Source organism: Notothenia rossii (assembly GCF_949606895.1).
Source record: "Notothenia rossii genome assembly, chromosome: 11".
NCBI classification, from domain to species: domain Eukaryota; kingdom Metazoa; phylum Chordata; class Actinopteri; order Perciformes; family Nototheniidae; genus Notothenia; species Notothenia rossii.
Genome location: NC_136910.1, coordinates 6,202,634 through 6,229,582, shown reverse-complemented (window position 1 = coordinate 6,229,582; position 26,949 = coordinate 6,202,634). Strand labels below are relative to the sequence as shown.

The 26,949-nt window shown below is 42.6% G+C and overlaps 1 protein-coding gene across 3 annotated transcripts in view; it reads right to left on the bottom strand.

Moving 5' to 3' along the window:
- Nucleotides 1-26,949, bottom strand: part of arhgap17a (Rho GTPase activating protein 17a) — a 47,755-nt gene that overhangs the window by 3,616 nt on the left and 17,190 nt on the right. The window contains exons 3-20 of one of the 3 annotated variants that reach the window (XM_079657565.1): nt 21,382-21,486; nt 20,704-20,780; nt 18,745-18,856; nt 17,687-17,763; nt 17,464-17,581; nt 15,471-15,539; nt 15,196-15,277; nt 12,996-13,123; nt 11,127-11,238; nt 10,584-10,665; nt 10,005-10,085; nt 8,255-8,368; nt 7,659-7,750; nt 5,266-5,413; nt 4,751-4,993; nt 2,651-2,784; nt 1,734-2,267; nt 417-437 (exon numbers count right to left, since the gene is read on the bottom strand). In XM_079657565.1, the coding sequence (XP_079513691.1) occupies nt 433-437; nt 1,734-2,267; nt 2,651-2,784; nt 4,751-4,993; nt 5,266-5,413; nt 7,659-7,750; nt 8,255-8,368; nt 10,005-10,085; nt 10,584-10,665; nt 11,127-11,238; nt 12,996-13,123; nt 15,196-15,277; nt 15,471-15,539; nt 17,464-17,581; nt 17,687-17,763; nt 18,745-18,856; nt 20,704-20,780; nt 21,382-21,486 (2,313 nt within the window). In that variant the 3' untranslated portion in view covers nt 417-432. The remainder of the gene's footprint in view (nt 1-416; nt 438-1,733; nt 2,268-2,650; nt 2,785-4,750; nt 4,994-5,265; nt 5,414-7,658; nt 7,751-8,254; nt 8,369-10,004; nt 10,086-10,583; nt 10,666-11,126; nt 11,239-12,995; nt 13,124-15,195; nt 15,278-15,470; nt 15,540-17,463; nt 17,582-17,686; nt 17,764-18,744; nt 18,857-20,703; nt 20,781-21,381; nt 21,487-26,949) is intronic. The other 2 variants (XM_079657564.1, XM_079657566.1) reach the window with 2 other exon arrangements.

The following is a 26,949-nucleotide window of genomic DNA, read 5'->3' as shown; positions in this document are numbered from 1 at the left end:
GCATTCAATGCTGTTTCAAACCCCACTGTGTGACTGATGAAGAGTGACTGATGATGAAGGTTAGCCCTGATGGAAGACGTGTCATGGTGCATAAAGTCGCATTTTATTATTAACTGAGATGTTGCTTTTTTACATTTAATATGAACTTCTGTAATAGATTAACCCACTGTGGGAGACAGAGACACCCATATTTGCTCATGTTTTGGGGGCTAAGTGACCTTATTTGGACAATCTGTTGACAGTGGGTTCCTTCCTACATATTCATACACTGTGACAGTCGAGCATCAGGGCTACACGTAGGTTCATGATATATCTGGATGAAGCAGCAGCTGCACAAAATGAAGATGATGGGTGTGATTTTAGGGGCAAACCAAAAGTGATGGTGCTATTGGTGAAAAGTTCAATTAACAACAAACCTCAACAGGTGCCTCTTTAACCTGTGGAGGTATTACAATGCAACACTATTAGAAAGAGAGCACATTAGTATTACTCAGCAGACAGGAGAAGGGTGCAGGAATGAGTCCTAAAACCTGGAGATGAGTCAGCATTTTACCACTTTCGGTTCCCTCTTCTCAAAGTCAATGTGTTTTTAACGAGTTCTTGGTTAGATGCATGAAATAAAGGCTGTTAAAACAAATACAGTATGTCAGTAAATCCCCCACTTGTGCATCTCTGAAGCCTTTAAGTGTCTAATAAGAGTTGGATGTAAACAAGTGTATAAATGAGACGACTTGAGGTCATCACACTAAAAGTTAGCCGCCTTTAGCTTAGCGGTGGTGACGTGAAGTCATGTAAAGCAGGGGTGTCAAACTCAAGGCCCGGGGGCCAAATCCGGCCCGTGACTTCATTTTCTGTGGCCCCACAAGGGCTTGCAAAGAATATAATATGTTTATTATACGGGTACATGATGATTTACAGAAGCACGTTGCCCATAAACTACATGTCCTACAATGCTTCTCAAATTTTCCTCAGAATTTGACTTTTTTTCAAAATGTTACTTTTTTTTCAAAATGTCAATTCCTTTTTTTTTTTTTTTTTTTTCAGATTTTGGCTTTTCTTTTTAAATCATTTTGTGACATTCTCACTGAAAAGGCAATTATTTGCCCTAGACTTCTTCTTTCAGACGTAGTTAATTAAGAAGTTATCCGAAAATAATCCAATGCAGAGGCAATCATGTAATATAATGCGTTATTTTATATATATTAAATATTTATATATGTATTTTTATATAGTCTTAAAGTTACAACCGGCCCTTTGAATGCAACCATAATGTTAATGTAGCCCGCGATGAAATTGAGTTTGACTCCCCTGATGTAAAGGAACTACAGCATGGAAAACACATGATGCTCCATGACACTTATGACGCCACTTTTATGATAGTTGAAGCGTAAATGCAATGGCCAAAAGGAAAAAGCTAACGTTAAGATAACATGATGTAGTTCCTTCATAGCTTAACGTTAGCTTTGGAATTTTGGCAATTGCATGTACGCTTCAACTATCATAAAAGTGGTGTCATAAGTGTCATATAGCATCACAAACATAGCTTCTGCAATATTCCTAAAGCCAATGACCCCATTGGCTTGTTCTCCCATTGGCTTGTTCTCCCATTGGCTTGTTCTCCCATTGGCTTGTTCTCAATGGAACCGGAGTGATGCTAACTCAGTTTCAGAACACAAACTCATCACTGCACCTCTCTATTAATATAAACGTTTCTACACACGAGACACACTCACCCATCATCTTGTAGGCGGTGGCACAGATCCCGTTGGTGTCTCCGGTCAGGGTGGGGGGTGGCTGTGGAGGGGGGGGGATGCTGGGCCGGTTCCTGGGTTTGGGGACGGGTCTGGGCCGGGGGAGGGAGCCCGACTGGAAGGGAGACGGGGACGGAGGAGCTACTTCCTGGGCAGCAGCAGTGGTGGAGGGTGGAGGGGTGTCTGGAGGGGTGGGGCTGCCTGGGGGCGAGGGCTCCGTGCTCTGAGGGTCTCCTCCCCCCCACCCGTGATGCGTTTGAGGACTGGCGGGTGACGGGGGCTCGGGGGGAGGGTGGCTGGGCGCCTGGATGGGAGGCTGGTTGCTGGAGTGGCGTCGGGGCGTGGCACAGGGCTGTGAGGAGGGGGAGGTGGGGGAGGAGGGGGAAAGGTAGGACACGGGTCTGGGGGAGGGGCTGAGGCAGTGGGAGGAGGGGGGGGCGTGGTTTGTCATGTTACAGGGCTGAAAGGGGTGAGGGTTCGGCGGCTTGGGGGGAGGCGGAGCCTGCTTCTTGGTACCTGAGAGGTGAAGGTGAAGATCGTCATTATTGGTGGAAAGATACACTTTCAAACAGCAGCCCCCCCGCCCCCCCCCCCCCTGCATCTTTAAACAGTGAATATGAAGCTACAGACCGCTAGCCAGTTAGCTTAGCATTATCAAAGTTTATATTAATAGTAGGGCTGCATAATCAATCAAAATAGTGTCGTGGACAGTCCCCATTGATCAACTGTCACAAAAAACAGTAAATGGGGCAGCTTTAATCACAGCAGTAGTTATAAATTTAAAAAGAACAAATCTCTTCAGTTCAGTTCCAGTTGCTTTAAACGTCTTGTAACCTGGATTTGTGACGTTCTAAATAGAAATATACCAATTTGAAGCAGATAATCACACAGACTCTTACCTCTGCGCATCAGATGTGGACTGGGCCCCAGGGGTCCAGCCCCGGGGGTCACAGTGCCCAGCTGCCCCGCTCCGGAGCCGTTCCTCTGGAGCGGGGGGGTCGGGCCCGGGGTGTGGTCACGCAGCTTTGGGTTGCTTTAAAGAAGAAAAATAATAGAAAGTATTTTAAACTTGAAAGCTTTCTGACATTCTGGGTAGGGGTTATACCCCAGCACCCACTGAGGGTTAGAGCTAAGTCAACGTTTTTTTTAAACATGTTTTTGGTTAGACGCCTGAAATAAGATCTGTGGTTAACACGAGCCGAAAAGAGTATACCATCAGTCAGTAAATAATAATGTCCAAAGCTTCCATGTGTCTTAAAAACTCAAATGTCATCACGACAAACATTAGCTGCCATTAGCTTAGCAAGTGCGACCCCATGTAGATCATTTATAGTCTAACGTTACCTTTTTACTCTGCGTTAACGCATCAAAAATCATAAAGTGGTGTTAATATGTGGAGAATATCCTGCTGAACAAAACCGGCAACTATAAAAAATGTCATAATGGAAAAAGCTAATTGCTTTTTGTTGAGGGAGCCTTTTGTCATGCTAACATCCGGGTCGGCCTTCAAATATATCTCTGCAACGCTTTATTAAGACAAACATCCCAATCTGGGTGTGTCATCTAAGTCTATCAGAGTCTAAGGACCAGGAGAATGCTGAGCTGAATGGCGCTAAGTGTCTGGATATGAAGCTTGTCCTTTCAGCAGCTAAATCAAAGACACCCTTCAGTAAAATGCGAGGCTTTTCAAAGCAGTTTGGGCCGGTCAGTGTGAGGTTCCTGCTGATTCCAGTGATCTGGGGGGAAAGCAGAAGGATGGGATGTGGAGAGGCCCTGGGAGTGACCGTTAGCAGAATGACAGCGGCCATTGTTGTGTCTGTGGGATGGACTCAGACACTTCTGCATATCTGAAGCTGCTGGAGGAGTGTGAAGATTTTTGCACGAGAAACAACAAGCTGAACCAAAGTGACCCAGAGAGGAGGACATGTCTGTAATGCACCAGTGAAACATGCATTAATAATCAGAGGTGGAAGAAGTACTCAGGTCTGTTACTTAAGTAGAAATAAGAGATAGTAATTGTACACATACTCTCAGTGAGAGTCACTCACTTGGAGCTCATTTTAAAAGGTCATTTTCAGGTTCAAATGTGTATTTAGTGCCTCTATTGCAATGCTTCTCAAAGTGTGGTCCTCTCCTCTAGTGGTCAGTGAGTATATTGGTAACATTTCACATTTGAAATAAATAAATAAATTTAAGTTTTCCGCACTCTCGAGGGAATATCTCCGCAATGGAGTTAGCTTAAGTTTTCCATTCGATTGCATGATATAGCCCAGCGCAACACCTTCGTCACACCTGTTGCCACCTGTTTGTACCATTTTCAGGCGATTTGTAATCTGTTCTAGAAAAACGATGTGTTTTTAGATATTTGGTGGTCCGCAAGTGTTTTTTTATTGGTTAAGTGGTCCTTGGTGTGAAAAAGTTTGAGAAACGCTGCTCTACTGGGACATGTCTCCATGCTTTAATGTTCAAAAAGCTCTTTATTTTTCTCATACTGCCTGTCCTGCAGCACCTCTTTTCACCCTCTGTCTGAAACCAGAGCCCAGTCTGCTCTGCTTGATTAGCTGGCCGTCTCTGTTGTGATTGGTCAACCGCTTAGAGATGTCCCGCCCCTTAGCCTATCACGTACAATGTGTTGGAGCGCTAGCCAAAAAAAGCTCGAGTGTTTCAAAGTGATGTCAATATGTTACAGAAGTAAACAAGGGAGCCCAATTGGGAGGGGATTTGAGCCCTTTAGACCATACACTAAAACATACATTATATAACACACTAGAGGAATTGGAAAACCCCAAAAAGCAGAATGGGGTCTCTTTAAGTTGAACAACTGAGCTCTTCTTCCACCACTGACTGAAGTTTAGTTTGTTTATAGTGTCGTGGACAGTCCCCATTGATCAACTGTCACAAGAAACAGTAAATGGGGCAGATTTAGCAAATCATTTCCAGCTGTTGTCCCCGGAGTAAAGTAATAACAGCATGCGTTCTCCACAGTGTTTCGATGTTACCTGAGCTCCTCCGTGTGCTGCGCTAGGAGCTGCTGCGCGGCGGCGAGGGCAGCCAGGCTCTGAGCGAGGCCCTGCTGGGTGTCGGGCCCCGGACCCCCTGATGGAGCCGGGGGCGAGGGCTCGGCTGAGGGGGGGGCCTCCACAGGGGGTAAAGGGGGCTGGAAGGCAGGTGAGGTGTGCTGCTTTCTACCTAAGGTGTTACTGCCTCTACGCAGGGTGTGGTCCGAGTACTTGTTAGCAGTGCTACACGAGGGGGGGGAGACAGTGAAGGAGAAACAAAAAACACCAAAGCTTTGATCAAAAAGAGGAGAGAATCACCAAAACCCCAGAGATTTTAAAAACAGTGTTAAGGATTAAAAGGATTCAATTAAATCTACCCCAAAATCTACAGGAAGGGATCAGAAAAAGCCCCTGGATTAATGGCAACATTTCTAAAGCAATTAATCGGAGGAATAGATTAATGTAGGCTTTGGAAGCGAGAAGGTTTCGAGGTAAGAAGACTCCAGATGAATTACTTTTCTTTGCGTGTCGAGTCGTTCTCTGGTCCCACCATGCTGCCCGGCCTCTTCCTCTCGATGGTGCTACAGTCATAGTCCAGGTGGTTGTTGTGGTTGGATGCAGGCGTGGGCATCGCAAACATGCCGGACACATTGAACTCCACATCTGTAGGAAAACAGAGGAAGTTAAAACTACATGAAAACTGGACAGGAAGTGAGGTCAGGATTTTGACAGATGCTCATGATCTGCTTTAATTAAGGTGTACGTATCAAACACCCTCTGCATGCTTATCTCAGAGAATACAAATCAGAATCAGAATACTTTATTAGCCCCACAGAGGGGACATTTACATTGTTACAGCAGAAAAGAGCCAAAGACAGCTTAATGTAAGAAGCACGCACAAAAAAGTATTTTAAAAAAGTTACACAATTTACGAAATACACATCCTGTAACGGCAGCATTTGGAGCAGGGCAGACGCAGCAGTGATTCTAATCGTAGCCTACTGGAGTTTGATTTCCGCTGACTCTTCCTTTCTCACCAGGAAGTTCCTATTAATTGCCTTCATTTCTCAGAAATGTCCAATTTAGCAAAACAACACTGTATTTTTATGATCAAATAGTTTACACAAGAGACGAGCATGACCATAAGAATAGACAAGCTACATCAGGCCATCTACGGGCACCTAAAACAAATCTTAAGAAATCTTCTGTGACTTATAGAGCTACTGTATAAAGCAGGGGTGGGGAACCTTTTCCCTCTCAAGGGCCATTTCAATTTTTTCAACATCCTCCGAGGGCCGTACAAATTATTGACCTCTGCTTAAAAAAACTAAAATCACTGCACATTCATTTCGCCTTTCTTTCATGCTGTGCAAAGAAAAAGCAACGTCTTAATCCAGATATCTTACCATGACTCGCGCATTCATGCACGTGCACGGTTGTGGCATGACCACCACAACAGAAAGATATGGACACAAGATGTGAGCAAATTTATTTAGTTTCCTATCCATGTGGACATGATTTAAGTGGGGGAGGACCTAACCTCCTCTACGGGGGTCCGGGGGGCATGCTCCCCCGGGAAGATTTTTTTTTTTAATGTTGAAGTTAAAAGCATCAATCTGGTGCACTTTGAGAGCAACATGAGGAGATCTATGGATACATCTCTCAACACCCATATGAAACAGAACTGTAAGCCGTTTTATTTTTCTTTATGGATATTTTACAAATCACTCCCCTTTCAAACTGTATTCTTGTTTATTAATAACAACTTTATTTTACTGTCATATAGTATTTTATACCAGTTTATTTTATTATCTTATTTTTTTTATAATGATCATATAAAGGTGTGCCTTTACCTCAGTGGTTGTAGAAAAAGCTTCTTATATTCGTTAGCATAGCTAGCTAACCAGATGCTAATAACAACTAAGTTATTGACTGTATGATCAGTATGACAGATGAACAGATCGCCACTGGGCTTTCAACTGAAGACACAGCCACGCAACAACTGCGGCATGTGTACGGCTCCTTATGGGTAGGCTATTGTCATTTTTGGAAGTGCCGGAGCGGTGTTCTTGTGCTCTCCGTCAGCACTACACCTCTGTCAGACGAGACATAATTACCACGTGATGACACGTTAGGCCCGTGTTGTGTTCAAGGACCCTGACCTTGGCCAGGAAAAACAGGCACTCGCTTGTTTCGTTTTTTTGCGGTCTAGATTTCTTTCATTTTTTTCTTTTTTGCGTGTGTTTATAAATCACCTCGAGGGCCGTGCCAAATGGTCTCGCGGGCCGTATACGACCCGGGGGCCGGAGGTTCCCCACCCCTGGTATAAAGGAATGGAACTCATTGCCAAACTACCTTACTGAAATATATATATTTTTTGATTTTTATATACTTTATTAATCTCCGTGGGGAAATTGTTTCTCTGCATTTGACCCATCCTAGTGTTAGGAGCAGTGTGCTGACATTTTGATCGGCGCCCGGGGAGCAGTGTAGGGAACGGTGCCTTGCTCAGGGACACCTCGGTAGCACTTGGTCTTGCCGGGACTTGAACTGGTGACCTTCCAGTATCAAAATCAGGTACCGGTATTGACTTAGTACCGGTTCTCGGTACCCATCCCTACAGACCGCTGTCAAGGACTTATTGACCGTTGTAGCGTACAATGTTCGTGAAAATAAAAGTTTAGGTCATCGTCATCAGCATCCGTGATATTTGATTCCTTGTTTAAAACAAAATCATTTTTTTGACTTCGCCACAACCGCCAGTCCAGAGCCTCTTTCAAGAAGAGATTGAAGTGCCATCTACTAATGAGCATGTACCCTTGTGAGCTGTGAACCCTAATTTAAAAACATTGTGACTCCATGGTGTAAGATAGTTTGTGATTACCTACAAAGATAAAACAGGACCTACCCTCAGGAAAGAACCAGTCAGCGTGCTGGATGATCGGCTCGATGATGGCCACCACGTGCACAGAGGTCGCTGCAGCCATCTCAGCCAGACTCCTACACACACACACACACACACACACACACACACACACACACACACACACACACACACACACACACACACACACACACACACACACACACACACACACACACACACACACACACACACACACACACACACACACACACACACACACACACACACACACACACACACACACACACACACACACACACACACACACACACACACACACACACACACACACACACACACACACACACACACACACACACACACGTCTTTAATGTGTGCATATGTATAAATGTGTCTGTTGATTATACATATTTTTATATATTTTGTATTCTTCTGGATTGTGGGAAACGGTATTTCGATCTCTCTGTCTGTATACACAAACTGAAAGATTGACAATAAAGTTGACTTTGACTCAAATAACAGATCAGCCTCTCCACCAACAGGTGCTACAATCAGGCTTCTTGAGATGAATGCATGTTCCTTGTTTGACACAGTAACTGAAGTGTTCCCCTTCTCACCCCTCAGTCTTAGCCCACATCATATTGGGTCCCAGGACGATGGCGAGGTTGCTCGGAGACATTTTGTTCACATCGCTGTCCTGGGCCAGTTTGGCTAGAAACTTCACCAGATACCTGAAGGAAAACATGGAGGTAATCAACACAGGTTTCAACAATAACCAGGTTCTAAAATTGATCACAAATATCACCTGAATTGCCAGAATATAAGCAAAATGAAATGTGACTTGAGTACTTGTTTGAATCCACTGATGATATGCAATTATTAGGATTCGTTTCAGCAAGATTCAATTCAATTCAAAACCTTTATTTATCCAGGTAAAATCCCATTAAGATCAATGATCTCTTTTTCAAGGGAGACCTGCAGCAAGTAGGTTCCACATGAAAACATAAAAACATAAACAACAGAACAACAAAAGGACATCATACAGCAAAATGTACAGGGATTACAATTTACATATCAATCCACATGTACAGGTACCACCAGCATCTGACTGTGGAGCATCCAACTGAGCTTTAAAAACATGTAGTGGTACCAGCTTGGTAATTTTCCATTCTTTTTGCAGACTGTTCCATGTTAGTGGAGCTGCACATCTAAAAGCTTTTTTCCCTAAGACAGTCCTAGCTAGAGATGTCCCGATCCGATCACGTGATCGAGGATCGGAGCCGATCACGTGATTTTCAAAAGATCGGAATCGGGACAGAAAAATCGGGGATCGGATTTTTTTTTTTTTAATTAAAATTTTTTTTTTTTTTTTTTATTCAATGTTACAAAACAAAAATGACCATGTTCAAGTCTTAAAGTCATCCTGAGGCCTTAGTTTTGGTTTCAAATTACACAACATCATGTATGTGTTGCTTCTTTGGGGCTTGTCTTCATAGACCTGCTTATTTCTCTCAAATCTGGCAACAGAGTGGGCAGGGCGCAGTGTCTAATTGTAGCAGTAAGCTAACGAGTACTGATAAGCTTTATTTTGTTTTGATCCAATGCTGCACAACTGAATTGATCCAATGCTGCTGTGAAAAAAAGAAGCTATATCCATGTTGGATAGAATATCCAATTTAAATAAAAAAATAACCTTAAGGGACAACTTGAATGCTTTTTTTCTCTTAATGCATTGCATAAAGATCGGATCGGGAAAAATCGGTATCGGCAAATTGTCAAAATCAAATGATCGGAATCGGATCGGGAGCAAAAAAAGGTGATCGGGACATCCCCAGTCCTAGCACTTGGCACATTTAATAAAACCATAGCATGCGATCTCAGGCAATAAGTACTTTCAATTCGCCGAGAGATCAGGGAGCAGATATAAGATAAGATAAGCAGAAAGTGGTTTTTATTATCCCGAAAAAGAGTGGACAACAAGTGAAATAGCTCTGAAGAACCTCACATGGTGAAAAGAAATAAGAAATCTAGATAGAAATATAAAATGTCTGTTTAACACCTGGGTGTCATGTATTATTGTGAGTGTGGTTACATCAGAAACTATTGGAATCAGCTGCTCATTATGTCATCTCCATGGACGTCACATACATGGCGTTCACTCAATCTGCTTGCATTGAACTTTTCTTGCTTCCAACAACTATTGCTCCTCAACAAGCATTTACCTTTTTTACCTTTAAAGATTTTATCGCAATTTGTTTCAGGTTTTCTTCATGCAAAAGTTGAAAATGCATTAAAACCAGAGCATGGACTACAACAAAGGAAACCTAGGAGACAAAGATGATGGTAACAATGCTTGAAAGTACTCACTTCAGGTTGTTTTTGTTGTTCTTTGGGAGATTATCACACACAACCCAGAGAGCCTGGAGCCTCTTGTCCGGGTCTGACACGCTGCAGAGAGAGACATGTGAACGCAGAGCTTGTTATAAGTCTATTCTAGAGAGAAAGCTGGATCCATCATTCTATTTCAGGTCCGCTGCAACTCTGACTACTTTCAAATCCAGGCTGAAGACTTTTCTTTTTGTCGCTGCTTTTAATTGAACTATTCATATCTTAGACTGCACTGTAACTTTTATCTATGTATTTTTTCTTTTAATATTTATTTGATTAACTTCTCTTTTTAATGACTGATTTAAAATGCCATTTTCTTAATGTCTTTCATTTTTTGTAAAGCACTTTGAATTGCTTTGTGTTGAAAAATGCTATATAAATAAACTTGCCTAGCCTTGCCTTGCCTTGCCTTGCCTTGCCTTGCCTTGCCTCGCCTCGCCTCGCCTCGCCTCGCCTCGCCTCGCCTTGCCTTGCCTTGCCTTGCCTCGCCTCGCCTCGCCTCGCCTTGCTGGACAAAAATGGTTGATTTTATCCCCAGTGTTTCGGTGTTATTGTTACCTGCATGCCTGTATCCATTCATCGTAAAGCTGGAACGTCATCAGAGGCTCAGGGAGTTCCCTCAGGTAGGACTTCAGCGCTCCTGAAACCACACAGACAGAATTATTGAGCCACCTTTCCACACAAAATGGGGTAATATTTCATTATATCAAACTGATAAGTGAAATTCTAACCAGTTAATAAAACATCAAATAGAGTTCTTCCTTCTTTAATGAAATCTATGGAAGCCCTGAGAGGCAAACAAATCTGCTCGTCCGTTTTCTTAGTCCTTTTTTTGTAAATATGATTAAATAATGATTTTTTTCTTCTATATAAGTCGAAAGATTAGTACCGACCTGTTTTCGTGGAATGGAAAGAGCTACCGTATAATTTTCTAAAACATTTAAACATTTTAATTTGCAGGTTTGAGACAGTGGCTTGTAGACCGTGTCAATACATTTCAACCGTCAGTAAAATAATCTCATTAAAATTGTACATTTAAATGAATTGGTCCGAGCAACCAAGAAAAATAATTGATAAAAAAATGAGTAGTTTGGGACGTACCAGCGACAGCATGGGGGTCAGAGTAGAACTCCTCCAGTTGTGAAGTGGAACAGTCCAGCGCTGCCTTTAGCTTCTTTAGCTTCGACGCCCCGGCTGCGATTCTGAATAGACCCTGACACACACACACACACACACACACACACACACACACACACACACACACACACACACACACACACACACACACACACACACACACACACACACACACACACACACACACACACACACACACACACACACACACACACACACACACACACACACACACACACACACACACACACACACACACACACACACACACACACACACACACACACACACACACACACACACACACAGATAAATAAACCACACTACACTGCCAGCAAACAACAGAGTTGACACAGTTGCCGGCATTCACTGAGCACACGAGACCCCGTGCTTTTCACTGTAACTTACACACTCCCTTTCCTCACACTCACTTACACATAGACTCTGTATAAAGTCCCCTGCCAGCTGCACATAATGAAACCTTAAAGCAGGCGAACAAACACACACCCACCACTCTTTACTCTGACACAAACAAAAGCCGTCTTCACACCATAATGACACAGAGAGGAATGAATGGCTCCACCAATAATGTGCTGTGCAGTTACCACTTACACTCTCTCAGGCTTTTTTCTGCACAAACACACACACACGCACAAGTCAGATTTATGGTCAGGAGACAAGTAGATTCTATTGTTTTCTATATTTGTATCAGGGTGGGACATCTCAAACTTGTCATAAATCGTCTCTGGTGACACTTTCTTTGGAGTTTCCCTTGTTTATAGTTTGTCTGTCCGCCCGTCTCCCAGTCTGAAGATGTGCATGTGAACAAACAAGTTGGAAGCTTGGTTTCAATTAAGTCAATGACCAGTGGGGCCCCTAATGGCAGCCACGGCTCCATGTGACTTTTAATGACCTACGCCAGCACTTCTTTCACTTTCATGGTGAGGCGAGGAACACAAAAGGAGCAGTCATGTCAGTTAAAGCAAACAGAAACGGATTCTTCATTATAAAATACTGTGAAGGGAATAGCTTAGCATTAAGATGTGTGTCCTCGCTGTTATTTAAAGAAGGTTTTCCCTTTCCTTCAGAGTGTTGGTTTGAGTGCATGTAAATGGTCTCCAATGGCTTAAATCCCTGGGTTCTGTGTGCAAAATACGGCCCCTTTAATCCTGATTAATCAGAAGTTTATGTAATTCATGGTAAAAATCTGCAATACAATTTGGGGGGACATTTTGGGATAAATGTGGTAATGTGATTACTTTGCGTAATATCTTAATACGATAAAATTTTACGATGAATGATAGTGACATTTTAAGACCTCATCGCCACTTGGAGTTCTAACCGGTTACCTTGGCGACACACTTTACCTCACATTGACTATATACAGTATTGATTGTCCTTCCTCCTTATCTTCCAACCATTTGGACGCAAACTTGCATTTCCCCATAACGATGTTGCTTAGCAACCGGCGTAAACGGACCTTCGCGCGCTATCAAGCAGTGAGCGTGCGATGTCCTGTTCAGATGACGTCAAATCCAACGGGATGCCATAAATAAACTACACAGAATCACACTACACACCTACGCAATGATTACATTCAGGCAGACTGTAGAATACAACCTCTTTGGACAATTTATATACTTATTGAAAACAAGCTACAAAATGTAATACCTTGGAAAATGCCCTTTAATACTTTTTAATAGCCTTCATTTTCGCTAAATTGATTTATCAACTTTTAATACTTTTTAAGACCCCCTGAATAAAGGGAGTTAAAGAGACCAGGGTCAACAATAAAAACAATAAAACCATCTCTCCAGGTCTTCACCCCCTCACCTCCTCCTTCATGCCGGTCTCCAGCAGCATCATGACGCAGGCCTCCAGCGGCAGAGCGATCTCTCGTCCGCTCCTCTTCAGGTGTTCGTCCAGCATCGTGCCGAACGCTGGCTTCTCCGTCCACGAGTCTGAAGACGAATGGTGAAATAAGACGCAGTGATAGTTAGAAGATTAATGCTGTTGTGGAATATGTGCAGGGCTGGGCAGTAACGTATACATGTAACGTAACAAACACAAATAATGATATACTCGATTATATTTTGAAAATGTTTTGATGACTTCTTAAAAATATGGCAATTTTATAATAATGAAACTTTCCATTATAAGAAATACACCTGTAGTTTGTTGGTGTATTTGAAGCAAGCAACCGTAGAAACACAAAATGCATTTCCTTGCATTAATAATCCTTTAAGGAGTTTGGAAAGAATAAACAATACATTTGGAGATCTTGTTTTTCTTAAGCTACCTCCATTTATTAGTGTAAGGTGCAATATCTCCAACGTTGGATCTTGACTTTTATATATATGTTTTGGTTATAAAAGGGACAGATATTAGTTTGCGCTTTGGGAACAGAGAAGAATTCCCATGTAATGTGTATCTAGTAACTGAATAACTTCAAAGTAATTCAACCTGTCCCTGGTCATTTTATAAAGATCCGTCTTTTACTCTGGTATTCATTAAAGAAATATAAATATATTTATGTTTCGGCCCGGCTCCAGGCCTCTTGCTGATCTGCAGATTTTTGGTTCAACAGTCCTCTCTCCCCCAGCAGGGAGCCATCAAATAAGAACCACAGGACTGACTGTGAAATCTTCTGTGTGTGTGTGTGTGTGTGTGTGTGTGTGTGTGTGTGTGTGTGTGTGTGTGTGTGTGTGTGTGTGTGTGTGTGTGAGCTAATACGCTAGTGAACAGGGAGGGGTGTGTGTGTGTGTGTGTGTGTGTGTGTGTGTGTGTGTGTGTGTGTGTGTGTGTGTGTGTGTGTGTGTGTGTGTGTGTGTGTGTGTGTGTGTGTGTGGGTTGCTGTTAGCAAAACCCAGGTGGGTGTGAAATGAGAAGGGTGTCTGTGTGTGTGTGTGTGTGTGTGTGTGTGTGTGTGTGTGTGTGTGTGTGTGTGTGTGTGTGTGTGTGTGTGTGTGTGGGTTGCTGTTAGCAAAACCCAGGTGGGTGTGAAATGAGAAGGGTGTCTGTGTGTGTGTGTGTGTGTGTGTGTGTGTGTGTGTGTGTGTGTGTGTGTGTGTGTGTGTGTGTGTGTGTGTGTGTGTGTGTGTGTGTGTGTGTGTGTGTGTGTGTGTGTGTGTGTGAGCTAATACGCTAGTGAACAGGGAGGGGTGTGTGTGTGTGTGTGTGTGTGTGTGTGTGTGTGTGTGTGTGTGTGTGTGTGTGTGTGTGTGTGTGTGTGTGTGTGTGTGTGAGAGCTAATACGCTAGTGAACAGGGAGGGGTGTGTGTGTGTGTGTGTGTGTGTGTGTGTGTGTGTGTGTGTGTGTGTGTGTGTGTGTGTGTGTGTGTGTGTGTGTGTGTGTGTGTGTGTGTGTGTGTGTGTGTGTGTGTGTGTGTGTGTGTGTGTGTGTGTGTGTGTGTGTGTGTGTGTGTGTGTGTGTGTGTGTGTGTGTGTGTGTTGCTGTTAGCAAAACCCAGGTGGGTGTGAAGTGAGAAGGGTGTCTGTGTGTGTGTGGTTCGTGAGTCATCGCCACATGCTGGGAGGCCAGGCTCGTCTGGTTTAGACCACATGTGTTTAACACTGAAAAAAAACAAGCTCCCTTCAATGAGACACATGTAACATTGGCACAAGAAACTCGAGGAAATCTGAGAGGAGAGATGATGTTTTAAAAATGGAAAATGTGATTCTTTTTGGAGGGCAGAGCGCTGAAAACAAAAGGCTATTCTTTAAGATCTGGGCCTCAGTTCTAGAGTTTGACGGATACCGGAGTGGGTAAGCTTCTGGGAGAAAACAGAGTACAGTGATGTGATTGAAATGTACAGTAGCAGTAGTAAGTGTTTCTCCTCCTAGCAGCTACTTGTCTCACACCTCCTTCCCAGGAAAATGCGTTTAAAGAGACCAAGACAACTCAGGAAGCACAGATAAACATTGGCGGTCCCTCGGTGAAAGGTGCATTCTTAAGAGCATGAGTGTCTTTCTGTCTGCAGTGTTTGTGTTGAACAGCTGCGAGTGCATAAAGCCATGTTTGCATGTGTCTCACCTTGCTGATCCTGGATGGTTGGCAGCACGCTCTCCAGCACAGTGAGAGACTTTCTGTGGTAATCAGCTTGAGCTTCTAAGAGCTACAGAAACCAAACCACAGAGAGAAAAAGATTAGGGTCGATTAAGACGAAGCAGTAAAAGACAGGAAAGTAAATAAAAAGCATTGCCAAGTCTGTGTTCCCCGGTTAGTCTGCAGCTGGGAGTGTTCTCACAACAAACTCATGCACACACACACACACACTTTGTGGCTTGCTGATGACACGCTGTACTCACTGTTACGAAGTAGCAGGCATAGTCCCCTTCTTTGGAGAAGAAACTGTACATGTCTGCAGCGAGTTGATCCTGGTGGATTAAAAACAGAGATTGCAAAAGTTAGATTACTGATTCACGTAATATTAAAGAGGGCCTAATATGTTTTTGACGTAACTGTCTCCATCCATGACAATCAAAGACACTTTAACTTGTGTTAAAAGAAGAGAACAGTGAATAATAGACATGTAAAGGATAACATGGAAATAAATGTACCGAAACAAACAAACAATATCTCTCTGTGTGATGTTTGAGCTCGTCGGCCAGGCGCAAAACGAAAGGACAGAAAGGAGCAGAAAGGAAGTAGGAAAGATTGCTCTGTTAGGCGGTTTCCTTTCCTGTAGTGTGTTTTATGGGTTTTTTGGCATGTAAATAGTCTGCACTTTAAAATCCCTGTGTTCCCTCCAGAGGGAGTTACTGTAGGGCCCCTAAAGTGGGGGGAATAGGGACTAGTTAAGATGTTTTGGTTTCCTATCTAATACATTTCCATATTCACTGTATTACCTAAAGAGATGCCGGTCGCAACGCCCCCGAAAAACCAAGATGTGTTGAGCCCCGAAAACCCGGAACAATTGACTACCGGTATATCTTCACTTCTAAAAAGGGGTAAATTAATAATCTGTTTTGTCAAAGCAAGGATAAACCTGTGAGTTGGATGTAGAAAAGTCAGAATCAATATAGATTTTTTTTATTTTAAAGTAAATTCAGATTGAACATATTAAAATATGTAAATGATAGTGTCCGTCCAAAAAGAAAAACATTATTTATAGTGAAAACCACTCTTGAATGATGGGATAGTCGACTAAAAGCTTTAGGAATCCAAACTATAACATATAATAAGTACCCTGTATCAAGATTGATGCAAAACAAGTGACATGTGCTAGAGAGATTTGGAAAAAGAAACCCACTTCTGGAGTCATTTGGGTGCATTTTCCATATCCCTGGAATCCGTCGGTCAATTTTGAAGATTGACATTTCTTTTTAACCGTTAGCCAATAGAATCGAGGGGAAGTTCCTAAAATCCATCTAAACATTAGCCATTGGTGAATGAGTGATGCGCAGCCAGTCATTTGACTTCCTCGGAGACAGGAGTTGTTTACTTGTTTACTGATGCCTCGCTTTGATGAGGCTCCATTTGTTATTGTGTGGCTCGGTAGTTCTGCTGCTGTTAACTGTTATTATTAATGTATCAAAGATCTTCCATCTCCACAGCGTCATCCATCAGATGAACGTGTGCAGACGTCAGCGGTCGCTAAGCTTCTGTCCGTTATCGAACTGACTCATAAACCCTCCGGCTAATGCTGGCAGGACTGGAGGGGAAACACACGGCTCCAACCTTCCTGGATAGAAAACCTGACGCATCATGCAGCCGCTGGACACTGAGACTCACTAATGATTCAACACACACACACACACACACACACACACACACACACACACACACACACACACACACACACACACACACACACACACACACACACACACACACACACACACACACACACACACACACACACACACACACACACACACACACACACACACACACACACACACACACACACACACACACACACACACACACACACACACACACACACACACACACACACACACACACACACACACACACACACACACACACTGCATTTTCAGTGTGTGCGTCGGCAAACTGGGTCAGAGGTCCCGAGGGTCTTGGGAAGTCCAGAGTCATCTATATTCAACTGTTAATCTCTGCAAACCTCACATTTCTTTGGAGCAAATATCTGCTTTTATTAACATATCTTTTTTTATATTTCTTTTTTTTATATATTGAAGCACAATGTGTGAACAATTTACCTTCTCTTAATAATTTTTTTTTTAAAATGTTATAATTTTATTTATTTACTGTCACAAAATCCATTTCTCCCGGGGATACATGCAGTAGTTCTGATTGTGATAACATGCGGGTTACCTTGCAGAGCTCCACTTTGTTCATGGCCTCGTCCATCTCCTCTTTGAGGAGGTCAGCCTTGGCCGTCAGTGCGTGAGTGTTTGTTCCTGAGATTATTGACTTGGTTGCCTGCAACCATCTAGAGTTTGGAAAAACAAGGAAACATGGGATATGGAGTTAGAATACCTGAAGCTGTTTACGGTCATACTTTAAAAAAACGAAATGTTCATAAAGCATGACAAACCGTGCTCTGGCAGAATCGTAGTCCAGCACCAGTTTGGCCAGCTGTTTCCTCTGCTTCAGGATGTTGGGAATGTCCACCTGTACAATTATACAACACACAAACATGTTGAATGAGCCTGGGGATTATTAATGGCAGAGACATCTGTTTTGATTCTTCTTCCAGGATGACTGTTCTAAGACTTTTCTTCTGATTTGGAAATACCTACAATTATTTCTAAAAGGTTGACTGAAGCTATTGGAAAATGTACTCCTACTATATAGTGAAATAAATAAAACAATGAATAAGTAAATTAATAATTAGGCAATATAAAGAGAAAGGAAAAAGAAAAAAAAGACTGAAATATTAAGACAAATAAAAACATTAAAAGCATGTTCATGGTTTTTTTTACATTTAAAAATTGTTCATTTATTTCTGTATATTTATTCAATATTTAAACTATTCTATTTGTATTCCCTTTCATTGATAAATAATTGAATTGACTTTATTTTATAATACATGCCTCCAGTCCAAATCTCAGTCGTCAATTCCTGCACACATAAATCCTGCTTTATCAAAACCATCAACAGGAAGGAGATGCAACGCTGAGTTTCTCACGCAGTGTGAATGTGGTGGGAGTTTGGGGAAGTTGGACAAGAAACAACCGAAAATGCAAGTTTATGGGAACAGAAATACATAAGTCTGATAGCTAACAGTTACTCATATTTGGAAAACCCCCAACCACTAGTGACGAAGGGTAAAGTTCCTTAATTTATCTTGTGCTAACAGATCTGGAATCAGTTTTGTTTTGACCACAACATGCCAATGTGACTGGGCAGTGTCCTCCGAGAGGGACTGAATACAAATGTTAAATGTTACACAAATAGTTCAATTCAATTCAAAACCTTTATTTATTCAGGTGAAAACCCGTTGAGATCATTGACCTCTTTTTCAATGGTGACCTGCTGAAAGTAGTGAGGGTGTGACTGCACTTAAATACACAAACCAAGAGCTATGACAGAGTTTTAAATATGTAACTTGTGTTTCGTGGCTGTTACGTGCAGAAGGAGTTTTCATTTGACCTCTGCGAGCTGGCTGAGAGGATCCAGGACGTCCTTCTCGATCTGCAGCTCGTGGAGCATCAGCTCTGACGCCAGGCGATTCTCCGCCTCGCCGCACACTTCCATCATCTTCCTGTCAACACACACGTCAGCACACACACACAGCAGGGTGTTAGAGTCACAACGGCGTCATATTCAGGCCTCGTTAGCATTTTAGCACTGTAACAACACAGAAGGATGAAAATCCGTCCGGTCTCTTCCGCCGCTCCAAATCAATACGTGAAAACTAAACCAGGTTATTGTGATGATGTCATTTCCATCTGCCTATAGCCTGAGGACGCAGAGTGGCCTACTGACAGGTCTCCCACAGTCATTTATCAGGGGTTTCGGGTCACAGTTATTGCAGGAATCAGATTCCTAAGCCTTTAATTACAAAGAATGTGGCATCGTAGTGGACTCACTGCTGCGGGAGTGACGGTTCTGTCCAGGTCTGTGATCAGTTTACGATAAATGAATGAGAATAAATGATTATCTTCACAGAGCATTTGGTTATTTTTGACGGTTACGGCTAAAGCAGCTAATCCAGTTACGAGAGCAATCATTCACTTTAGCCAATCAAACCATTGTTTAGCGTTTATAGACAGTCCACTAGAGAAATGACAGAAAGAAATGACCCTGATTCTTTCTGTTTAGACACCATGTCTCACCATGTCTCACCATGTCTCAGCATGTCTCACCATGTCTCAGCATGTCTCAGCATGTCTCACCATGTCTCACCATGTCTCACCATGTCTCAGCATGTCTCACCATGTCTCAGCATGTCTCAGCATGTCTCACCATGTCTCACCATGTCTCACCATGTCTCAGCATGTCTCAGCATGTCTCACCATGTCTCAGCATGTCTCACCATGTCTCACCATGTCTCAGCATGTCTCAGCATGTCTCAGCATGTCTCACCATGTCTCACCATGTCTTAGCATGTCTCACCATGTCTCAGCATGTCTCAGCATGTCTCACCGTGTCCCACCATGTCTCACCATGTCTCAGCATGTCTCAGCATGTCTCAGCATGTCTCAGCATGTCTCAGCATGTCTCAGCATAGTAGACACACCTAAACCATGTCCGGGTCGACTTACAGCTGTGAGTCATATTATTTGCCGTTAATATTAATAAAATAAATTATTAATCCAGGCTCCTTTGTAAGTACTTACAGGTTGACACAAACTTCATTCAAGCCAATATCAAACTACTGTCAGTGCAGTCACATGTCCTTTTCTTTTACTTTTGAAAAAACATATATATATATAAAAAAAGAGTTGCTCTGAACTATTTTTGGATTTAGAAGATTTGTCTTGTTTCTTTTACGTGACGACTGACATATAGTTTCACTGTTCTGAGAGTAATTGTATCATTATACATTTATATTTCTCTTTATTATATGTATTCCAAACAAGTGGCTTATAGGGTTAATATATCTACTGTCTACTGTTTGTTAAAAGTATTCTACCTCAAAAAATCACAATTAATATTGTTGTGCTGATATGCACATTTGATAGGCGTATGGGTCACACTTTAAACAATGTCAGGCTTTTGTTGGGAGGACATTTTAGCAACTTGACCTCTTTGCATTTTAACTTGATACCCCTGGTCTACGCTGAAGTCCACATGAATGCATAAAGTTTACCAGCCGACCATCTGACGCATTTTCTCTTCCTCATTTCTCCCATACAAATGTATAGATAGCTTTCTAGATTTGGACTCACTTTCTAGATCCTCAGCCTCAACCTATTTCTCGGTCACGATGAAACATCTAAATAAGGGAACTAAAGAAAAGTCCCTTCAAGAGAAAACTGGGTGGATTTCTTGCCCTGGGTGCATGGCTTCATATTTCATACTCTCCAGGGTGCATCTGCTCCTTTAGCAACAGTTGCTAAGAGGGAGCAATTGGTTAACCAGCCTGTCACTCATTCCCAAACTCACCCTATCAAGGAGTCCTCCCCCAACTGGTTTCCTCCTTCCACCATGGCCTGGGATAGTGCAGTGAGAGGAAGCTTTTTCTGTGAGAAAGAGGCAATAATTAGACTTGTAAAGTACGTCAAACAAAGCATAAGCACTAAAAGAACCCATTTCTATACAGTAGCTTCAGCATTTGATGTTGAAACCAATGGAAATGCATCAAAGACTTTCCATTGAGCAGTAAAGGAAGAGGAAGAGATGCTAAATGGGACTTGAGATGCAAACTAGGGAAGTGAGACATCTATCAAGCGACAACACCGGCGCTCGCTTAACGGCGACATGGTTTACATGTGTGCAAAACATTTCTTCTTGTTCAACATCCTGTTTTTAAACCAGAGGATCCCAGAGGCTGAAAAGTGCCATGCATAAAGAGCAAAGATGACAGATGTCTGAATGGGAAATGGAGCGAGCGGTGCTGAGAACCAGAGAGGCGGAGGAAGTGATCTGTGTCGTTACCTGACCGTTTCCTGTATAGAGGCGTGTGGGGCGTATTTGGTTTGGGGGTAGAGAAAACAAAAGAGAAATCATGGACTGTACGCCTACTGTGGAGACTTTGAATAAAAACATCTTGAAATGAAATTACACATCCTGGTTCTTTATTAAAAACTGGAGATTTATATTAGAACAAGCTTGTCGTCTTACATGTCTCTTTTCTGCCTCTGCTCCGATGTGTCCCTGTAGACACGACACCATCCTCTTGTGTGTGTTGTGAGACACGACGCGCACCAACTCCATCCGCCGTTCAATCTGTGGGCACAAGAAAGGATACGCAAGGATAAATATTAAGCAAATACCTTCTGGAAACATGTCAGATTTCCTTTGATGCCATCCCAGAGCAAGTAGCAGCAGCGTTTGGTTAAAGGTTCAGCAATTTGCACAAGATGTGAGATCAAATTGAATAAAAGTCATCAAATAAAAGAACAATATTATAGGATTATTATTAAAGAACTCCACAAACATATTTGTGCCACTCTTTTTGTAATATGTTGTTATCAAAGCCTGACTATACTATATTGATTCCTTCTTGTTTTGTAGAGGTGATAATACTTGCTATATATAAACAGATATTACTCAGGCCTGCCTTTCTGGTGATTTCCCTATACTGCTAAAAATAAAACAAATTGACCGTTAAATACATTTAAAGGTCCCATGTCATGGCCATTTCCACTGATCATAATTCCATTGTTGAGGTCTACTAGAATAGATTTATAATGTGCAATTTTCCAAAATCACTTTGGTTTCTCAAACAGCATCTCTGTAAACTACGTGCATTCACTGAATTTCACTCTCTGCCTTTAACGGCTCGTTGTAGCTCCAATAGCTCCAGCCCCCCCCCCTCCCTGTGAGCACAGTGTGCTCTGATTGGTCGGGACGTTGTGAATCGCGCTGAGCTCCGTGGAGGTGTGGTTTCCTTGTTTAGCGACAGCGAAACAGAGCCAAACTCACCCTGAGCACACACAAAGTCACAGCCGAAGTAAAAACAATAAGTGTGGCTTGATATTGAGGAAGATAAAGGTTGATAAACGCTGTGAGAATGGGTCTGCAGAGAGAATGGGTCTGCAGAGAGAATGGGTCTGCAGAGAGAATGGGTCTGCAGAGAGAATGGGTCTGCAGAGAGAATTTTGCCGCAATCCCAACTGTCTGTTATCAGCCTGCAGCCAGGGAGGAGAGATCAGCAGAGCTGCTTGCACTGAGTGTGTGTGTGAGGCAGTCCGTGGATTGGTCAATTTGGACCAATCAGCGGGGGCTTAACGTAACGGCTCCGCGGATTGGTCCATTTGGTTCCGGGTAACGCATGACATCATGAGTTACCCGGAAGAATCAATGGACAGTGACGTATCTCCAACGAGGCGTTTTGGGGAGGTATTTTCTGTGTTAGAGTTTTACTCCCTACAGGGTGTACTTTGAGGGTTTTGACTCTGCAGACCGTTTACATGCAGAAAAACCTTCATAACGCAGAAGGGGACGGGTAATAACCGGAAAAGCATGACATGGGACCTTTAAAATAAATTATTTCCAAAAAAATGTTATTAAATAAATTGAACACTAACCTGAATGAAAAAGGCATTGATTAATAGAAGAACAAGTTACATTTCAAAGTGACATTTTATCTACTGATACCTTCTTTCAACTAACGTAAAAAAAGAGGGTAATATCGCAGTATTTCTCGTTGTGTTTATCACTGAAGTTCACATTGCGAAAATATATAGTGTGCAGCCCTACATTCAGCAAATAAGAGGTGGAAAATTGCTGTTGACTTCGCCTTAAAGTGCTTTGTGATGCTTTATTAAAAAAAAGAAGCTTTTTTTTTTACTTGTACAGCCCTTCAATCCTGGCCTGAACTACATCCTGCCATGTTTGGTTGAATACCAGAACACACAATAACACACACATGGCTAACATGCTTTATGACCACACACACGCTGTGTCCATAAACCATCACAACAGTGTGTGCTGTTCTGATGACTGATGAGGCCCAGCTCCACACACACACACACACACACACACACACACACACACACACACACACACACACACACACACACACACACACACACACACACACACACACACACACACACACACACACACACACACACACACACACACACACACACACACACACACACACACACACACACACACACACACACACACACACACACACACACACACACACACACACACACACACACACACACACACACACACACACACACACACACACACACACACACACACACACACACACACACACACACACACACACACACACACACAATCTGTAGCTGCCTGGAGGGAGAGGTGGAGGTCAAAGTTCACGCATGATGGAAACAGCTCGTCCCTGCAGGAATGTTATCTTTCAAACACATGACTCATCGGAAGTGTCTCTATAGCAACGGGCCCTGGGCTGTGACCGAGAGCGATGGGGGGGCTCTTTAGTTTTTGCTGTTTTTTTTTTTTAAAGGCCTTTTTGATTACACAGGCTTTCTCCTGTCTGCTGCACTAACAGCTCCACTCTGTGCTTTCAGATGTAAGATATAATACTGTCATTGATGGGAGTCACAGCTATTCTGGCCTAAAGACAAGAGGCCGACTGACGCTCTGCGGGACGACTATTCTCTGTCCTCGTCATGCCAGGTGCCCGACTGTCAGTGTCAACATTCGGGAAGGCTGTCACCGCCCATGAATAGCTGATAGATGATTGCACGCTACTGTTCGAGTCTACTTGAAAGTCTGACGATGCAAAGAACTGGTTTGTGTTGGCAGCGCTTGTGAGATCGGAGCAGGTGTGTCACCGCGTTGTGTGAAACTAAAAAGCACAACAGAAAGTCTCAAACGGAAAAAGCACGCTGGCACAAACAATGTTCCAAATATAAAACGGGAACACTGAGGTTCAACCAAATACCAGACAATTGTGTTTCCAAAACCAGAATGCAGTGGGATCTCTGGAATTCCACAGCAGATATCGTTTCCCTTGCCCTCCCCTCCCTCTGTTCTCGCGCTCTTACGTCATTCCCGACCCATGCTGGCCCCTGGCATTCCTAAAACAGCTGGGTCAAATACAAACCTGTCAAAAACATACGAATACACACTTTAATAAGCTTGGGAAGAACAGTACCTGGCACAGAACAAGCAGGGGATTCCCCTTTTCTGGGATCCAAGAGGAACACGATTCCCATGTGGGAGAACTGGAAATGTTTTGGTTACAAGGCACCGGGAGTACTCCTATCCTTTCATTGTAACCAAATGGACGCAAGAAATTAAATAAAGCGGGGGAGTGGGAGAACCTGAGGCCAAGAAGTCCACAGCACCGCAGGCAACAGGGTGTGATTTTCCTCCGGCTTTGTGATGAGGTTAACGCTTGGTCTATCCCATGATGAGTCACAGAGGGAATCCCAATACTGAGCGGGACAGACAGGGAGGGTGTCTGCCTGCCTGTGTGTCGGTGTTTGTTTATTGGTTCCTAAGAGAGGATGTTAACATGTCTGGACAAGTACAAAATGAACTAAAAAAAAACCTTCATGACGCATTAAGGGTGGGATGATGCAGTGTTCAAAACACAGAATACTCTTTGTTTGCATTAGGGATTTGTGACATCAGTGTTGAAGGGAAAATGCTATTTTTGAACATGGAGCTTATTCAACGTTTTGGTGTAAAAGTGACTAATGCTATTTTTGAACTTGGTCCAGTACTGAGCAGGAGAGCTGCAGCAGCTAAATGAGCTGCAATAACATCATTTGGGGGAATTTCAAAGCATTACTCTGCCTCTCCATAAGTCTGTTTTGGCTGTGCTGCAGCACCACTTTTCACCCTCTGTCTTAAACCAGAGCCCGGTCTGCTCTTATTGGCCAGCTTACCTGCTCTGTTATGATTGCTCAACCGCTTAGAAATGTCCCGCCCCTTAACCTATCATGTAAAATGTGTTGGGAGCCAATAGAAGCAGATCATTTACATGCACAAAAACCTATGTAACACACTAGAGGAAATGGAAAACACCAAAAACCATAAATGAGACTCTTTAATATCTTGCGAAAAAAATACAGTCCTGACCAGGCACGTGCACATAGACATCAAAGTGAGCTTGAGCCCCTGCCCTTTTTCTTCCTCCAGACAAAGTGCCCTTTTTTCCCCCTTTTTTTATTTTTATAAATGAATATATATCGACTGCTGTTTGCGCACAGTTTCCCTTTCCAAAAAAATATTGATTGAATACAAAATGTAAATATCAGGTCGGGAGATTAGACTGTGAAGTTCCGTAGCTCTCCCTCCCCCCACGTCTCCTGCACAGCGGTGTGGACATCAGCAGTCCCTTCAGACAGACAGGTAGGAGCACCTCTCACTTTACTGTCCCATATTATGCCGGCTTTTCTTGGTTTGTTTGAAGGTGAGTGGTGATGAACAAATGACTAAACTGCCAGTGCCTCGAGTTTACAGCTAATTAGCTAAAAGACAATAACAAATATAGTTAACTAAGGCTACTAGCTAATGGATAAGTTAGCTCAAGGTTTAGCTAAGGCAATTTATCACGGGCATACAGGCTAATGTACTGCACTTAAGGGGAGACACTTAAAGTGAACAGAGTAAAATGTGTATCTAATAACGTCATCACAATCGCCACATTGATATGCAAATTAGGCGTTAACTATAGGCTAATTAAAATGCGCTAATTTGCATGCAGTTACCAAGGCATTGCAGGTGAAAAAGAGATAAAACTAAAAAACATATCACCTCACAACTTCCCCGGATAGTTACTTACGTCAAGTCAGTATTTTCCCCTGAAATGTTATGTTTAAATGCAGATAGCTTTAAATCTATAGATGAATTCAGACATGGTAGTAAAACGAACACAATTTATATGCGTTTCTTGGAGGTTTTCTTTCCATTATAGTGAAAGAAAACATGGAAGGAAAATAGACCAAAATAACAAGTACTGTAGGCTAGATGAAAAAACGATCTATTTGCCTGTAATGTCCTTAAACAGTAACTTCATCATTTTGATTTAATAACTATTAAATTGTACTAGTTTGTGCATTGTGAATACTAACGAAGACCATTGTCTCTGTGTTAGCTGATTATTTTGTAGAATTCTGCTGAGTATTAAACAAGTGCGTGAGTGTGAGGGTATTAAAATAAATTGGTCAGTAAGTCAGAGATGTACTATATTTAACTTTTTGTTTTAAAATATTTTTTTATAAATGATTATGGGAAGTGCCGTTTTTTCTCACTTGAGCACCCGCCCCCCGAAATGTCTGTGCACGTCCCTGGTCCTGACATAGAAACATGGGAAAATAGGGTCCAGATTTAAAAATGCCAACGTTTCCATTTAACAGCAGCTTTCTGCCACCTTATAAAAGATTACACCCAACTACCAGGGTGTGCAAGAAGGCTCCTTGGTATGTCTGCTGCATTTCTTTGGTATCTCCCCCCCCCCCCCCCCTTGTGGATCAGCGGCTATGTCGAGGAGATGAAGGAACGGACAGCTGGCACAAGAATGCTGGGTGGCTCTTTGGCAGCCAGGAAGACCTAATACTAAGAAAGTCTTGAGATACAGGGGCTGAGAATCAAATATAAGATCAAATGGACGATCAAAGTTAATATCAGATGGTAAAGATGCATTCTCACTTTCATTTCAGAACAAGACTTTGCAGAAGAAAACGATTTAAAGGAATACGACAAGGGGGAAATCCTGGTTTGTTGTTGAGTAAA